Raw genomic sequence first — 17,564 nt, 5'->3', positions numbered from 1 at the left:
TATATATATATATATATATGTATATATATATGTATATATATGTATGTGTATATATGTGTGTGTATATATATATGTGTATATATATATATATGTGTGTATATATATATGTGTATATATATATATGTGTATATATATATGTGTGTATATATATATGTGTATGTATGTGTATATGTATGTGTGTATATATATATGTGTATATATATATATGTATGTATGTATGTATATGTATATATATGTGTATATATATATATATATATATACATATGTGTATATATATATATACATATATATATATATATATATATACATATGTGTATATATATATATATATGTATGTATATATATACATATGTGTATATGTATATATATATATATATATATATATATATATATATATATATATATGTATATGTATATATATATATATATATATATATATATATATATATATATATATGTATGTATGTATATATATATATATATATATATATATATATATATATGTATGTATATATATATGTATATGTGTATATATATATATATGTATGTATGTATGTATGTATGTATATATATATATGTGTATATATATATATGTGTATATATATATATATATATATATATGTATATGTGTATGTGTATATATATATATATATATATATATACACACACATACACATACACACACACATATATACACACATGCAGGCTTATCTGTATGTTTTCTTTGTGGAAAAAAGATAGTAACCTTTTACAATATAATGAGAACTTGGATGCTTATTTGACCAATGGCTCAATAAAATGCATCAAGAAACAATATCAGTTATTCACCCAAATACTGAAGAAATTATTTCTTTAATACAAAAATGTACTGTCACTGTGATGAAAGCACAAGGGCAGAGCAGGGTTGTTGCTCTGTAAAGATGCAAAATCAGAATATGCAAGGGACTAGTTGGCTGGTTCTGTTCTAAAGTCCAAATATTCCGTTTGATTTAATTGTTATTTGGTGATGATGGCGAGATTTGGCTGAAAAATATTTTTGGAGGAAAAAATGTGTCTTTAGAGCTTTCTTAAAGGAATTAATCCCACTTTTAGGATTCTTCTAAATTTCTCCAACCTAAATTGATCAGCACAGACTCCTCTGCTCTCTATTTGAAACATGCTTTATGCTTCGACTGAACATCAAAATGTGTTTTCTGATCACTTTCGTCTAGTTAATGTTGGTTGCTGAGATTGTGTTATTTAGTAATGGCTGCCTCACATACAGTCACAGATCTTCCACAGATGTCTATAAAAATTATCACCCTCTTAGACAGTTTTTGTACTTAGTTTTACAACTTTGAATCACAGTAGAGCTCATCTTTTATAGATAAAATCATACATTATTTGATGCTAATGTGAAAGGAAATGTGTACACATTGAGCTAAATTAAGTACAAATATGAATTGGATGCAGACGTATTCACCTTAAAGTCAGTGTTGAATTGTAAAGGTACCTTTGGCAGCAATTACAGACTTGAGTCAGAGTAAAACTCTTCTAGACAGTTTGTCTCTATTCTTTGTGAAAGTGACAATGTCAAATTGCAAAAGGACCATGAGTCAACAGTTTTCCAGTCCTTCCACAAATTCCGGATTGGATTGAGGTCTAGACTCAGATTCGGTCATTTCCACGACTCCAACCTCTTGGCTTGGCAGCCTCTGTGGTTTGAATGGAAAATATATCTTCAGCCAAGTCGCAGTTCTCTTTCAGACTGAAGCAGGTTTTCAGGATACCTATTATTATTATTATTATTATTATTATTATTATTATTATTATTGCCCACTGCCTCCACAAGGTCTCCAGGCCGGGGCCTGCCTCAGAGTCGGAGGAAGTGGCTCTGTTCTAAATGACTTGTGGTCAATCATGGATGCAAATGAGGTACTGAAAATGCAAACCCATTTGGTTACAATACAAACAAGGAAGGAAAAAACACCCTGGGCCATAGGAAAGCCTAGTCATCTCTGACCGGAAAATGTGAAATGGGATTTTATTGTGTTAGTCACTTGGTGTGTGAAACGATTTCACATCTCAGACATGAATCAGCAAATATGTCTTCTTTCTGATGTGGTTTTTGGTTGACTCATCCACATTGTTCTTTCCATCTGGGAAGAACAGGCTCATGACAAAATGATGGGAGGACGTGGGATTGCAGCAGGAGAATTGTGTTATAGATAATTCTTTGGATGGTGTGGCTATCTGTCTACAATAGTAAAGGAGGTGCTGGTCACCCTTTTCCGGCTGTTCTTCCCACACTCTGAAATGTTTAGGCTACAACAAGGTAACAACTTTAGGCTGCCAGGTTGTGAACAATCCCTTCTGCTGTTCTTTCACTTCCTCATAGATGAAGCTTACTAAATGTTATAACAACAATCGTTCTTTATAGTATGAAATTCCCTTTCTGTGCCTTCACAGACAGTGTTTCCTTGCCCAGCCCTGCATGGTACAGGAATGGTAGGCTAACAAAGCAGAGTTTTTGTACTAATAAGGCTGTAACTTTGTAGTCAAGCCTTTACGTCCTTGATAAAGATACAATAGTTAATGCTAAACATATAGACCTAAAGTAAGTATAAACAGAACAATTCATTGCAAAATTCATTATTTTGCAAAAGACATCAACTTGATTTTGTTGACTCAAAGTGCTGAAGCCTCAACTGAGTTTGAGAATGTATTTTTTGGTTGTGGATTTTCTTTAATATTTTTTTAATATTACATGCAATGCGTTTCAACCAAAAGCCTTCCTCTGGGTTCTGAAATAAAATACAGCCACAGTAAATAAAGACGGCCTGTCCAAGTTCACATTAGAAATATATAAATCCAATCAGAAGTTCTCGAAAAGACAATTCAACTTCATCAAATTTTAATTTCAAAGAGAAAGGGGAAAGGAATAGATGATTTGTTTGACAATGCAAAAGTGCCACTTTACTTTGGGCCTATTCAAATTGTGTTAAATGAAATTAAACTGCTATTACTATTTCAACTACTCCTACTAATAATTCTACTACTTCTACTACTATTACTACTACAACCACTACTACTACTACTTTTACTATTATTACTTTGACAGTCACATTGTTTAGCTTCAAATTTTTCCTGCATTGTAATTCAGCTCTTAGCTTCTTTAGATAATACAGTTTAGCTTCCAACTCTGCCAGTTAGCCATTACAACTAGAAGGGGTTTTCAGTAGTGCAGTTCAATGCTTTTGGCCTTCAACATTTTTCAGACAGGTAGTCTCCCATTTCTGTACTTTAAGCATTTTTTTGCGATTTATTTCAGCTTTCAAATGCATTTTCTGCAGCAAATGCATTTTGTAATTGTAGCTTACTGCCCTCTACCGAGTAGTGACCCTCCAAGGAGACACTAATAGGATTAAATGCAGCGCTGCGGCTGTGGTGACCTCTGTCTGCCGCAGGGAGAACGACTCCACTGCTCAGCTCCCCGGAACTCCCGAATGGTCGACGTGAGGAGGATGGTGGCCTAACGGCGAGTACTTTAATTTTCACAACGTTATCCTGACAGTGTACGTCGTGTAATGGTGACAGCCAACCGGACTCATCAGCAGCTTCACTTTTTTCTGGTGACAATAATTAACTGTTTGGGACTGCATTAGTATTAGTATAATGTCTTTGCACCCGGCCCCGTCAGAGTCAGTTGGGTTAAGTTACGTAGCTAGCCGTTAGCTGTTTGTTGAACGTTAGTTATTTAGCCGAGCTGACCCTCTGTAGCACACAAAGCTAGCTAATGTTTTGTTCGGTCACTAGCTTTCAACGGCTGTCTGCGTCATCACCACAACGGGCACCCTGACCACCCGGCCGTCTGATGGAAGGGTGAGGGGAGCCATGCTGAGGTTTCTCCACATCCCTTTAACAGGTAAGCTAATAACGGTTAGTTAAGCTCGTTTGTCAGTTAACGCCAACTCTGACGCAGGACCAGGTAACTGTTAACATAATAACGTTAACGATAGCTTATGGTTCATGTGATTATGCAACGGGATAACTTACCTTAAGTTAGCACAATTACATTGGCGTAATACATTGTAAAGAAAAAAAGTCGTATTTGACTTTTGAAACCATGACTGAAGTTAACGCCATCATCTTGTATTTAAATGGTCTTCTAACGTCAAAATGAATGGGGCCATCTAACCTGAGCTCAAATTAAAGCAGTATTCAAGTTAGTTAGTGTAATGTTATTATATTAGTGACCGAATGTTAACAGTTGCTATTGTTGACATTTCTAATGGATTTGAACCTGTATTTTTTGTTTTCCTCACAGGCCTGTTAGGTGTTCTGTGGGATGGAGTTGCTGCTTTTGGTATGCCTGGGATTGATATGAACCTGCTGCATCCATAGCTGGTCCCACACTCTCTGTCACTAAGTGATTTTTCTCTGATCCACAGGTGGGGTCAGACTAGTGGACGGGGAGAACAAGTGTTCTGGCAGAGTTGAGGTACTCCGCCATGGCCAGTGGGGGACTGTGTGCGACCATGGCTGGGACCTGCGGGAGGCTGATGTGGTGTGCATGGAGCTGGGCTGTGGCTTAGCTGAATCTGCCCTTCATGGTGCAGTGTTTGGTGCAGGCAGTGGGGAGATCTGGCTGCGGCATGTCCAGTGCTCCGGACACGAGGCCAGTTTGACACGCTGTGCTGTCGTCCTTCACAGTAACGCCTACTGCACCCATGAGAAAGATGCAGGGGTGAAATGCTCAGGTGACCGTCCACTCTGTTCACGCATTTAATCCACCAAGAAGCAGTGCAAGGTGGTTGATTGATTTCTGCTGGGTTGATTCATAGAGGCTACTCTGGTCAGTGACCAGTTGGACATGTATGCATACAAATTCCTTTTCATACTGGTAACAATCTGAAAGGAAATCTTTTATTCCAAACTCTTTTCCGTGGTGGAATGAGTTCCCAAACCCAGCAGAATTCCACTCTGTCTTCAAAAATCACTTGAGGACCCATCTCTTCTGAGATCACTCTCTACCCTTATTTACATTTTATAATTTCATTATCTGATTCACATTTTGTGATTAATCTTTACTCACAGGGACCCTTTTAATGCCCACCCTCACCCTCCTGTCACCTCACACTGTGTTCTCTCCTGGCGAGGCTGTTCGCTTCAGCTGCAGTGTTCTGCTGGGTCACCACCTCAGTGACTTCCACCTGTACAAGCATGGAGTGTCTACACCACTGGTTACGCAGAGGGCGGACCAGACCCAGACCAAAGTGGAGCTGACACTGTCCGACATAGAGACTTTCCACCAGGGCAGCTACAGTTGTCTTTACAGGATCAAGTGCGGCTACCCTTCTAAGCTGCTGAGCTCCCCACCAAGCAACTCCATAAACATCACCGTTGGTGAGTCATAACCATATCGTCTTATCTAACTCTGTTGTACCAGTGCCCATTCCAAACATCTGTATTACCCTGTATACCATAACCAATTCAATTCCTTTTTGAATGATCACAGTGGAACTCCTGACTCCCCAACACTGGTACAACACGTCCACCGAGGCCCCGGCTGGTTCCGTCATTAAAGGCCACAATTTTAACATCACCTGCTCCACTCCGCAGCAGTACCCTGGAGGTTCCTTCCAGCTGCGTCTGATCCGCTCCAACGGCACAGTGCGCCAGTCCCTGCCCGCCCTCAGCCCGTCCGTCACTTTCACCTTTCCCAACGCCCAGAGCTCCAACGAGGGATACTACTACTGCCTGTATCGGGTCCAGCTGGGTGGACGCACCTTTGTCTCCAGAGAAAGCCAGCCCCTGCCTATAGCCATCAGAGGTGACACTGATAATATGATAGAGACAGATTAAAGATCAGTAACATAGGTAAAGAATAGCATACCTATGTGTTGCCTAAAGAAAACAGGATACCAAATTATTAATATTCATCATTTAGATTATATGTAGATATTCCTGTACAGATTTTGTTTGTGTTTCTTGTTTTCGACTGTATTTGTATCACATAGATAGATAGATAGATAGATAGATACAGTTGTGGTCAAAAGTTTACATACACTTGTAAAGAACATAATGTCATGGCTCTCTTGAGTTTCCAGTTATTTCTACAACTCTGATTTTTCTCTGATAGAGTGATTGGAACAGATACTTCTTTGTCACAAAAAACATTCATGAAGTTTGGTTCTTTCATGACTTTATTATGGGTTAACAGAAAAAGTGACAAAATCTGCTGGGTCAAAAATATACATACAGCAACATGAATTAGCAATTTTGGTGACTTAGAAAGTTGTGTCAATGAAATGAGCTTCATAGCATGGCCTCTTAACTTCTTGTGAGTGATTATGAGTGACTACAGCTGGTGACTTCTCTGAGGCCATTTAAATAGGGCTCATTGGATACAAACGCCCACAAACGCTACAATGGGAAAGTCAAAGGAGCTCAGCATGGATCTGAAAAAGCGAATCATTGACTTGAACGAGTCAGGAAAGTCACTTGGAGCCATTTCAAAGCAGCTGCAGGTCCCAAGAGCAACAGTGCAAACAATTGTTTGTAAGTATAAAGTGCATGGCACTGTTTTGTCACTGCCACGATCAGGAAGAAAACGCAAGCTATCACCTTCTGCTGAGAGAAAATTGGTCAGGAGGGTGAAGAGTCAACCGAGAACCACCAAAAAGCAGATCTGCCAAGAATTAGAAGCTGCTGGAACACAGGTGTCAGTGTCCACAGTCAAGCGTGTTTTGCATCTCCATGGACTGAGAGGCTGCCGTGCAAGAAGGAAGCCCTTGCTCCAAAAGCGGCACCTTAAGGCTCGACTGAAGTTTGCTGCTGATCACATGGACAAAGATAAGACCTTCTGGAGGAAAGTTCTGTGGTCAGACGAAACAAAAATTGAGCTGTTTGGCCACAATGCCCAGCAATATGTTTGGAGGAGAAAAGGTGAGGCCTTTAACCCCAAGAACACCATGCCTACCGTCAAGCACGGTGGTGGTAGTATTATGCTGTGGGGCTGTTTTGCTGCCAATGGAACTGGTGCTGTACAGAGAGTAAATGGGATAATGAAGGAGGATTACCTTCAAATTCTTCAAGATAACCTAAAATCATCAGCCCGAAGGTTGGGTCTTGGGCGCAGTTGGGTGTTCCGACAGGACAATGACCCCAAACACACATCAAAAGTGGTAATGGAATGGCTAAATCAGGCTAGAATTAGGGTTTTAGAATGGCCTTCCCAAAGTCCTGACTTAAATCCCATTGAGAACATGTGGACAATGCTGAAGAAACAAGTCCATGTCAGAAAGCCATCACATTTAACTGAACTGCACCAATTCTGTCAAGAGTGGTCAAAGATTCAACGAGAAGCTTGCCAGAAGCTTGTGGATGGCTACCAAAAGCGCCTAATTGAAGTGAAAATGGCCAAGGGACATGTAACCAAATATTAGCACTGCTGTATGTATATTTTTGACCCAGCAGATTTGATCACTTTTTCTGTTAACCCATAATAAAGTCATGAAAGAACCAAACTTCATGAATGTTTTTTGTGACAAAGAAGTATCTGTTCCAATCACTCTATCAGAGAAAAATCAGAGTTGTAGAAATAACGGGGAAACTCAAGAGAGCCATGACATTATGTTCTTTACAAGTGTATGTAAACTTTTGACCACAACTGTAGATGGATGGATGGATGGATGGATGGATGGATGGATGGATGGATGGATGGATGAAATCCCATCTATGAAAACCCATCCTGTATGTAACTTCTCCTCCCATCCTCAGACCCAGATCCAGTACTGAGTCCAATGGTGATCAGCTGGCTTGTGTCCGGCCTGACATTTGTTGTAGCCGTCATCGTTTTAATCATTGTGGCCAAGGTGCTGTGTAACAACAAGAAGAAGAAGCCCACTGAACTGGAGCGAGAGACCAGAACCTGTAAGTTCCTTTGTCCCTTTTCTAGATAACTACCTGTATGTCTGCCCGGACTAATTGATGTGTTTCTGCTTACAGGTGTGGATAACACTTATGTTGCCTTATCAATTAACAAGCTATGACGGGGTATGCAGGCTACCATATCACTAAAGGTACTGAAGGTCATGATTGTTGCACATAAGGGGTCTATATAAGAGTATTTATCCTTCTTGGAAGTTTTCATTTTACAAATGTTTTTTCATTAGTGTCAAAAATCCACATTCAATTTACTGTGATTCAGTGTTTTTCAATGAAAACTTGCAAGGAGCTGTGAATATGTTTTATAGGCACTGTAATATTTGATTTGTCATTGTCTGTGGGTGTATTCTGAATTGTGCCACACTAGTAAATTAAGGTGAAGCATTTTGTTTTAATCCTTTTTAACAGAATCACAAGTGAGAGGACATTCAGGGGGCTCGGACAGCGTCCATCGTGGATTCAGTCGGCAGGAGACGTAACACAGAACCAAACCGCTCAGTCGGTCATCCATCCACTTCTGGAAAGAGGCCCCACCTGGACCCAGTTCAGTACAATCTGGATAAGGCAGTTATTACTGGACTAGCATTGACCTACATCACACCAAACTTCAGGCTAGTGGTACTGCTGGGAAATAATGGCTGTGATTGGCTTCAAAGCCTTCTATTATGATGAGATGTGAACTAAAAGCTACAGAAGACTGACCGTGCAGATTATTTCCAGTTCACTGTCTGTAGGGGTTCCAGCTAGACTTCAGATTTGGCTACTGCCATGACGCCAGATGTATAGAGTGGAAAACTGCAACTAAAAGCTAAACTGGGGAAACTGTGATGCGGATCCCTCAGGTCTGTATAAATGCATTTTAGGACATTTGGTATTTATCACCAAGTAACACTAAAGACTCCACTAGCTTATTATGTACTCGCTTCTACAGATCAATGATCCTTAAAGGATTAGAAAGTGTTTTTGTATTTTAGGTCTAACCCAATGCATTTTATGTCATTTACAATATGTAGATCATTGCACTTAAAATGAATAGAAGCTGTAGTTGATTAAAACGTGGTGTTGTTGGAGCTTCTGGGTTCAATGAGTTTTGTTTGACAATCTACAAATATTTCTGCATGAACTGTAGGTTGATTTATCGCATCAGATCAGATATCACATAAGAGGGAAAATCTTTCAACATAATGGTAAATGCACCTGTAAGTGCTTTCTTACTCTTTCCGACCACTTAAAGCGCTTTCACACTACTTGTCATCATTCACACGCTGATGGTAGGGGCTAACATGCCCACCATCAGGACTAACTGACACAGACACACGGCACAATTTTGGGGTGTGTCTTGGGGACACATCATGTGACATACGACCAGCTGGGGATTGAAAGACGACCCTGCTCTCCGCTAAACCACAGTCGCCCCAGTAATGCATAGTATAATTCATTTATTTCTATGTCCTCAATTGCTTAAACATTGTTGCTTTTGAATAAATTACTAGGTGCTTCAAATGTTAACATATGCAAGCTCTTTTAATAGTTGAAATTATGTAACAGCAATACAAAACACATCACATCAAACTCTACAGAATGTAAAGTTGTTGTTGGATAATATAAATGTGTAATATCTCTACTGGAACAAAGCATAAACATGTCATTACAGCTTGTAGAAACGGTTCAATTCCATATTTTCACCCAAGATAAAATGTTACTACTTATTAAATGCTGAAAAAAACAATTAAATCCCAATTATTCCTACAAAACCACTTAGGCACTTGTAATACAGCTGGTCTCAAAACTGTACTTTTTAATAATTATTTCTGATAACTGACAAATGGAAGCAGTGTTGTACTTTTGATACTGAACAACAGATTGACTAATGCACTGACACCAGTTTAGCTGTTTGTTTGGTTTTGAAACATGGACACAATCTGTCCTATGTATTTTAGTGCTAAGAAATATATCTAAAAGTTGATTAGAATTCGGCAAAATTACAAATTATCTTGATGGAAGCTCAAATTTAAACAATAGCCCATGAAGTCTGAGAGATTTGTGTCCAATTTTGTATGATGTGGATAAAAAAAGGTGAGATCTTCTCATGCAGACAGATTCATTGTGAATTGTTGAGGCTTACAGTATATTTAATTGACTGAGGCTAACAACAATAAAATGGAGTTGACTGGCATTTTGCTTGCAGTTTGAGATTCTTTATGCGCACAAACAAACCTTAGTCAACATCACATCTTATGATAATGATATCAAGATCTGTGGAGATGTAATATGCAACTGTGGCATAATATCTGGAAATGTAATGTAATTTCTTGACATATTTAGCCCTGCAAGAAGTGGTGCACTGTGCTGTGGAGGAGCTGTGGATGATGATGATGATGATCTCACTGAAACTGTCCAGGTAAGAGGAAGAAAGCTTCTCTGTATTTCTGACTGATATGTAATTTTTAAAGTGGCATCCTCATGTTTTCTAGTAGTGGTCATATAGTAATGCTGGTTGACTATTATACCCATAAACATAAGCAAGCAAGTACACTGCAACTATAAAGCATAAAAATATTGCATAAAGCCCAATCTCAGCAATGTCTAAAATAAAGGCATTAACCAAAATACATTCATCCAATTAAAATACACAATTATGTATAATATCCCCATAAACTGAGCATGAACACAAAAAAAAACAATCATTCTATTGCTTTGAGGGATTCATTTGACTCCATACTGGAAAAAACTAAGTAGAGGAAGGCTGCCACAGCCAGGAAGAACACAAACTGAACCCAGAGTGGGATGAGGCGAGATGACTTCGGGGCCTTCGGAGCATCTGGAGATTTCATGGGTGTCGATGTCATATAGGAGTTACTGTAAGTCGACGGTTTGTCGTACATGCTGGGCCTGAAAGGAAATGTAATTATCCTTAAGTGCATAAAAAAAAAAAATTTGCTATGTTTGTTATCAGAGAAAGATAATTATAGTTCACATTATTTAATTGTTATTACTGATGCATTAATGTGTACGTAGCATTTTACTGTTGGTTGCAGTTGGTCGAGGTGGTACTCATAACTTTATATATGTGTGTGTGTGTGTGTGTGTGTGTGTGTGTGTGTGTGTGTGTGTGTGTGTGTGTGTGTGTGTGTGTGTGTGTGTGTGTGTGTATATATATATATATATTATATATATATATATATTTTATATGCTGTTGCGTAGTTTAATCTGAAACACCACATAATTTATGAGGTCATACATTTTGGATGTAAAATCTTAATCTTTAAAGTAACCAGTCACTATAGTCTAGTAAATGCAGTGAATAGTACAATATTTGCCTCTGAACTGTAATGGAGTATGAAGTAGCATGTAATAGAACCAGTCAACTAAGGTACTTACAGTACTGTAGTAAAATAGGTTCTGATGACACTATTTGACTTTGTATAAATACACTTACTCATCAACAAAATCCCTTCCTCTGTATTCAGGCTTTGGCCTTGAGTAGCTTGAGTAGGATTGCCTGTAGAGAGCAACATAAAACAGAACATGTGGAAACTTCTCACCAACTGAGACAACTACTGCAGAGATGTATATATTTATAACTAAGTTACTTACTCATGTTCAAATTCCCTCTCACTCCACTCTGGTCTTGACCTCATGTAAGAGCCACTAGATAGACAAGAAGAAAAGTAATTACTAAATTTGATTTTTATTTTTCAATTTGATTTATTGAAATACAAGAAAGGCAACAAATGTTTGGAGCTGACAATAGAGGACTTGGAGAGAACTGACCTGTTTACTGCGCCTTCACTCCTGACCTGCAAAACGGCAAACGGTGATAAGAAGTGGTGTTACACCAGTGTTGATACAAACACTGCATTTCATTTACATCATGTTTCATTTATATTAGTATCTCTGGCCCTTCCATGGGATAGCCCTCAATAAGATTAGAAAAACAAATGAGCATTAAGTCCTTTTTCATATACACATGTGATTTTGGTTTGTATAAATATAAGTATAATTTACTTGACATAACTTAATTTTGTTGTCAAAATCAGGCAACAAACTCTCTGACACTGGCCACTCAACCTAAAAGTTTAGGAGACCCACAAATTGTAGCTGACATGCAAAAGGACATTTGTCCCTAACAGTCTACATCAAATCTTTATCTTTTATTTTTAAGGCAAGTAATAATATTAAAACTAAAAACAGCGTGGACAGATTTACTTACAGGTGTCCTGTATTCATAGGTGACTTCCTCTGAAATGAAAACACAAGGTTAAATGTCAGCGCAAGTCTACATTTCCATTACACTATTACCCACACATTTGCCCACACAAGTACAATAATTGCTACCCAAGTATATTTTTCGACCCTTAAACAAAAAGCATCTGTTCATTAACAAAAGTTAAGAACTCATCCAGCTAGTGGTGGACCACCTGATCAACATCCTCTCTTGTTAATTAAAACACAATAGCAGCACAGATGTTTCCAGTCTTTTTGCTGGCTTTATGTATCTTATATAATAGACACAAATTTAAAATTTGTTTTTAACAGTACAGTTATAATTCCAAAATATTACAGTTATAGATGTAGATCTTTTAAAAAGATGTTCCTCCCTTCAAATAAAACATGTATAATGTGGGTCTGAAGTGAGCTTTCTAAAGTCTGAGAAAATAACTCTGAAGATCTCGTCTTTGGCCACAGACTTCAGCCTGTGGTAGCTGCATTACGTATCCAATGTTTTTATTATTCTTTTACTCTTGTATTTAACCAGGTAGGTCCCATTGAGGTTATAGGACTAAACATGAATGTTTTGGTTTAAATTGCTTCAATTTTGGGGCAACGTGTATTTAACCCCTGGAGAGAATGAACACTGAGGAATGTAACATTATATACACAATTAGACTTTTGGTACATTTGTTGACTTGTGTATGCACTATAACGTGTCATTTAACGTTATTTGTCAAAGCTTTAGTATTCAAGTGTAGGTGTTAGATAAAAGTACAAGTGACCCTCTTCTCTGTAGTAGGTCTTATCAGATGATGCTTTCGATCGTTTCCCTTTGGCCATGGCCTCTTTCAGCTTCTTCTCATACAGATTTCTGGTGGAGTCTGAGAACAAACAAAAAGAAAGTCATTTGAGAGATAATGAACACATGTACAAAGAAAAACACATGAATTCAACCACTATTACATGAGTAGAGTGAGTTAACACGTAGCTGGAGGCCTATGAAGTTAACGTTGATTCAAAAACGGGCGCAAAGTAGCCGTTGATTGTTGACTGTGAGTCACTCACCGACCACAGGCCCGTGCTTTATCCCGTATTCATCCAAAAGGTCGCTAATGGCCTGCGCGGATTTACTTCTTAGCGAAGACATTTTTGTTATTTGATTTATTCGAATTTTTCGTGTGTTCCTGTTTCGGTTAAGCGGTTAGTTTCTTTTCTTTTTTTTCTTCTTTTTTTTTTTTTTTTTTTTTTACCAAAAACAGACCAACAACCCTAACTCCTCCCTCCGAAATGACCAGTAGGAGCTCGTTTTGTGACGCGGGTGGTAGGGACAATTCTATGTGGAGTCGAACGCTGGTTTAGAAGCATAGAGAGGGTTAAACCCCGCTCTCCTTTGTTGAACCAGGTGTTAAAAACATTTGCGTCTTCCGTCAAACGTTACATCGTTTCCGTTTGACACGTTCTTCTTTTATGGTTTCAAGTCTGGTTTCGTTCCAGAAATATAGCGGCGCCACCCGCTGTCTGATTATATTCGTATTCACAAATAGTAAGTAGTAAGTAAGCTTATGCTTTTATTAGCAACAATGATAACAGTATAACAGTAACCATCAAAAAAGAACACCTCTGTATGCAGAATTTCCCGGTTGAGTGCCGTCTTATTTATTTTGATTTCACATGCATTGACATAGCAAAATACTAACTTTAACCAATAACATACACAACAAAAATGTAACCACTTTACATACTGTTGCATAATTTAAAATGTAGCAATAATTTGTATCTTTTCATTTCAATTTCGTATGTAAGCAAGTAAATATTACTGTCAGATCATTTGTAAAAGGGTACAACACTTCTCTCTGTGATGATGAAGAGAAGAAGCAGATAACTACTCGAGTTGAACAAGTATCTCACAACTGTAAAGTACTTTGGTATATGAAACTGAGTTATTGTCCACCGCATTAGATTACTTAGATTTAGGCCTTTTTAGCCCTACATTACCTATAAAAAGGTGGGAATATGACTTATCTACAGTTCATACAAATACATCAGCATCATTGTAAACAAAGATAGATCTTTATTAAGCACACAATTGCATGTAACAGACAACAGCACTTTACATTGCATGTTTACAAGACAATATTGTCATTTTTTGATTTTTCTTTCATCCGCCTTAAGCATGTGAACAAATTTCAATGACCACAAATTAGGTTTTGACCTAAAAGAAGGACACATGGCTGAACCAGCCTGCTTGGTCCGTGGCAAACCAGAACATCAGCAGTCCCGTCAGTATCACCAGACCCATCTTCAGTGTCAGCTTCAGCACGTTGAAGCACTGCAGGATCAAAGGACAGGGCAGAGAGGCAAAAGTAACTAAACAATTCAGGAACAAAGTGAATGTCCAGTAAAAGCCAGTGAGTACACACTTTGTGTTTCTTGGTACAGATGTGTGTGTCGCTGATATCTGGCACGTTCTCCGGTAGCTGAGTGTTTGGCGGGTCACAAGCCTGTGACATTTCCGTGGTGTTGTCGAGCTCCCTCAATTCCTGGACAAAGGCAAAGCAGTTAAGAAATCTAGTTTTATGTGTTCATGTATATGTTTTTTTTTTTTAAATGTGTGCTCATATGTGTCCACATGCAAACCTCAGATGTCTCTGCAGAGCTCAGGTCCTCCTCCCCATCTGTGGAGCTGCTGAGTGAAGCTCTGTCACTGCTGAGAAACAAGGAAGCAGACACGGTTGTGTTTTGTTTGGATCTGTCGTAGCTCAAGTTGCATTTTTTGTTCAAGAAAAAAAAAAGTTAAATACTAGGAGTCCTGCTCACCTGTCAGTTTCATAGTGAATGACTTGAGACAATGGATCTGCACAAAACTGAACTTTTATCTGTCTTCCTATAAAAATGCACAGATAGAAACTGATAAAGTATTTGAAAATGTGATTCCATGATGATTATACCCTTCATCATCTTCACTCACCTTCTCTTTCATTCTCTCCGTCGCTGTCATCATAAAACTCGTAGAAAGCCTTGATTCTCTGCTGCTCTTTTTCCCAGTTCCTCTCCTCTTCGTCCTCGTCGTCTCCAGACTGTCCAGTCTCCATGATCCCAGAGGCTTCTGGTTCAGTGGTGAAGAAGAAACTATCATCCAGGGATCCCTGGTTAGAAGGGTTTGTTGTTTTTGCTCTTTGTACCACTGAGTAGCTGTTGCCGTCTTCTGCAGGACGCTGAGTCACGTCTAAAAGCGGTGCATCCGCTTCATCTGTGTCCTCTGCGGTTAACAGGTCTTCAGACAGACGGGTATCAGCTGTTAACGCGTCTAGATTCCAATGAATGTGGAAATCTGCTGGATCCACTCTGTTGTTGTAGTCAGAAGATGCTGCATCTTGTGGACACATGAGTTCCTCATCACTCCTTTTTTCTTGGAACTCATCATCACTGGAGGTGTAGGAATCACTCTCACCTGTCTCACCTCCATCATCAACCCCTGTCACAGCTGCATCGCCGGACACGTTCTCCACAAAGTCTTTTTCTCCATTAGCCACGTCCAGGCTCCTGAACTCATTGGCATCCACCTCTAAATCTCTGCTGTGCAGATACCCGTCCCCCTCCTCATCAGTGTCCTCAGCTCTCCCCATCATGACATCTGTTACAGCTCCTTCCAGGCAGGTGTTCTGCTTTGTAATTGAATCGCTGTCGGATGCACAAGCCGAGGCCTTTGACTGGTGATTCTTCTCTTGATTTTTGCCTCCATCTTTGACATATTCACATGAGGAAAAGTCTGAGGGATAATCTGCAAAGCTTTCACCTGCATCTTGGTGCTCCTCCTCTGAGAAATCCTTAATTTTCTCTCCATATTTCTCACTATCAACTTCAGCAATAAGATCCTGCAGATTTTGCACTGATATTTCTGGAAACTCCAAATTGGCTTTTGCTGGGCCGTCCCCGCAAGGATTTTCAAGATTCTGCTCACAGCACAGAGCGAGAACAACTTCTTCTTGTTCGATTTTCATGCCCTCATGCTCAGAATCACACGAGTCCTCTTCCTTTTCCTTTTCCCTCGCTTGCTCATCCTCTTCAATCCCATCACCTCTGATCATCATCTCACTGCCACGTTCAGGGATTTTCTCAAAATAGGACACCTCCTCATCGCTCTCGCTTTTACCTTGCTCCTCGTTTCTAACTTGAGGGTTTCCAGCAGCCTCCAGGGCCAGAGGTTGTCCCTCAGTAAAGATCCTGTCCTCTTTATTACCATCGCACAACTCGTCGTAGCAACGAACCGACCTCAACAAATCCCCTGGTTCCTCTCCTGGTCCTATATCATCTTCCTCATCTTCCTCATCTTCCTCATCTTCCTCATCTTCCTCATCCTCTCCAGAGCCTATCTCTTCAGTCTCTCCATCTGAGCTTGTGTAATCCTCTGGTGTTTTGTCCCTGTTCATGACCCCTACACCTTCAAAATCCTCCTCTTCGTTTTTATCATCACACTGCTCTTCATCAACATTTTCAGCCGTGTATATATTTTTAGTTTCCATGCTAGACAAAACTGCAGTTTGACCAGTTGCTTCCTGTTGCAGAGCCCTGTCTTCCGTTGTTGGTGCGCTTTCTTGAGAGATGTCTGTTTTGGCTGCCTCACATTTTTCATCAAAATTTAAATCCTCAAAGTCCAAATCTTCATCAGGGAATGATGGAACAGTTTCTGTGACAATATCATCATTTGAAAATTAAATACTTTCATAACTAGTTTAAAAAGAAAAGAAAAGTAAATACAACAGTACTGAGACATATAAGATGTATTTCTTACCTGAAAAAGCATCACTAAGCAGATCAGCAAAACTTTGTTCCATCTTTTGAAATAGGGAAAACAATAGTTTATATTTTACAAGTTATATCAAGACAAACATTACTGACACAGATAATCTCTTCTCGGAAAGGAAGAGAGCGCAATGTATCTCTCATCTGTTGTTGCTGCGCGTGGCTTCCTGTCAAACAGACGTTGCATAAATTACACAATAAATCTAACGTTATATATTTGGCTAAATATATAACTAAATGTCTATATCATGTTAACTGTACCATAAAACTGAAGGTAATCAAAATGTTGTGTGTCTCTCTCAAAAGTGAAATCACAAAAGTAATGTTTTGCGTTGCTTCAGGAACTTACCTTCATGAGCTCATGAAATGATGTCAGCTTTGATGTGGTCTTGGTTTCAGATGCACAATATAAACTGCAGCACTTGTTCCTTCATGCTGAAACAACTCATGTGTGTGGTGTCTTATATAACTGAGATGAGTACAGTGCCACTTAAGTGATGAGTTAGAGTCATTAAATAAACTGTTGCCAGTGAAAATGTTGTTGGGAACTTTGATTTATTTTGACAATCTAAAATCCAGTAAAACTACAGTTAAGATCAGACATCCTGGTTTGTTGC

At 38.9% G+C, this 17,564-nt stretch overlaps 3 protein-coding genes across 5 annotated transcripts; 1 reads left to right on the top strand and 2 right to left on the bottom strand.

Moving 5' to 3' along the window:
* The first annotated feature begins 3,415 nt into the window (after positions 1-3,415).
* On the top strand, positions 3,416-8,999 carry si:ch211-150o23.3 (uncharacterized). 2 transcript variants are annotated; one of them, XM_068732828.1, is made up of 9 exons: positions 3,416-3,517; positions 3,796-3,904; positions 4,307-4,345; positions 4,431-4,739; positions 5,077-5,385; positions 5,498-5,812; positions 7,762-7,914; positions 7,990-8,063; positions 8,338-8,999. In XM_068732828.1, the coding sequence occupies exons 2-8, from the start codon at positions 3,874-3,876 to the stop codon at positions 8,031-8,033; spliced, it is 1,200 nt and encodes a 399-aa protein (XP_068588929.1). In that variant the 5' UTR covers positions 3,416-3,517; positions 3,796-3,873; the 3' UTR covers positions 8,034-8,063; positions 8,338-8,999. The 2 variants fall into 2 exon arrangements, with proteins under 2 accessions (XP_068588929.1, XP_068588928.1); XM_068732827.1 differs by having other exon boundaries at positions 3,450-3,611.
* Positions 9,000-9,434: 435 nt separating this feature from the next.
* On the bottom strand, positions 9,435-13,569 carry si:ch211-150o23.2 (LEM_emerin domain-containing protein). Its single transcript, XM_068732829.1, has 7 exons — positions 13,210-13,569; positions 12,927-13,025; positions 12,143-12,171; positions 11,704-11,729; positions 11,527-11,580; positions 11,369-11,431; positions 9,435-10,821 (listed from the first exon to the last, which is right to left on the bottom strand). The coding sequence occupies exons 1-7, from the start codon at positions 13,289-13,291 to the stop codon at positions 10,614-10,616; spliced, it is 561 nt and encodes a 186-aa protein (XP_068588930.1). The 5' UTR covers positions 13,292-13,569; the 3' UTR covers positions 9,435-10,613.
* Positions 13,570-13,784: 215 nt separating this feature from the next.
* si:dkey-183p4.10 (dentin matrix acidic phosphoprotein 1) lies at positions 13,785-17,333 on the bottom strand. 2 transcript variants are annotated; one of them, XM_068733425.1, is made up of 7 exons: positions 17,297-17,333; positions 16,937-16,979; positions 15,113-16,831; positions 14,962-15,028; positions 14,782-14,851; positions 14,565-14,684; positions 13,785-14,473 (listed from the first exon to the last, which is right to left on the bottom strand). In XM_068733425.1, the coding sequence occupies exons 1-7, from the start codon at positions 17,300-17,302 to the stop codon at positions 14,357-14,359; spliced, it is 2,142 nt and encodes a 713-aa protein (XP_068589526.1). In that variant the 5' UTR covers positions 17,303-17,333; the 3' UTR covers positions 13,785-14,356. The 2 variants fall into 2 exon arrangements, with proteins under 2 accessions (XP_068589526.1, XP_068589527.1); XM_068733426.1 differs by having other exon boundaries at positions 14,782-14,848.
* Between the last annotated feature and the right edge of the window lie 231 nt (positions 17,334-17,564).

This window comes from Cebidichthys violaceus, unplaced genomic scaffold, assembly GCF_023349555.1.
Source record: "Cebidichthys violaceus isolate CVI_PGR_0920_01 unplaced genomic scaffold, fCebVio1.0.p SCAF_6, whole genome shotgun sequence".
NCBI lineage: Eukaryota > Metazoa > Chordata > Actinopteri > Perciformes > Stichaeidae > Cebidichthys > Cebidichthys violaceus.
Note: the sequence above shows the minus strand (reverse complement) of the source record. Positions and strands in the feature narration are given on the sequence as shown.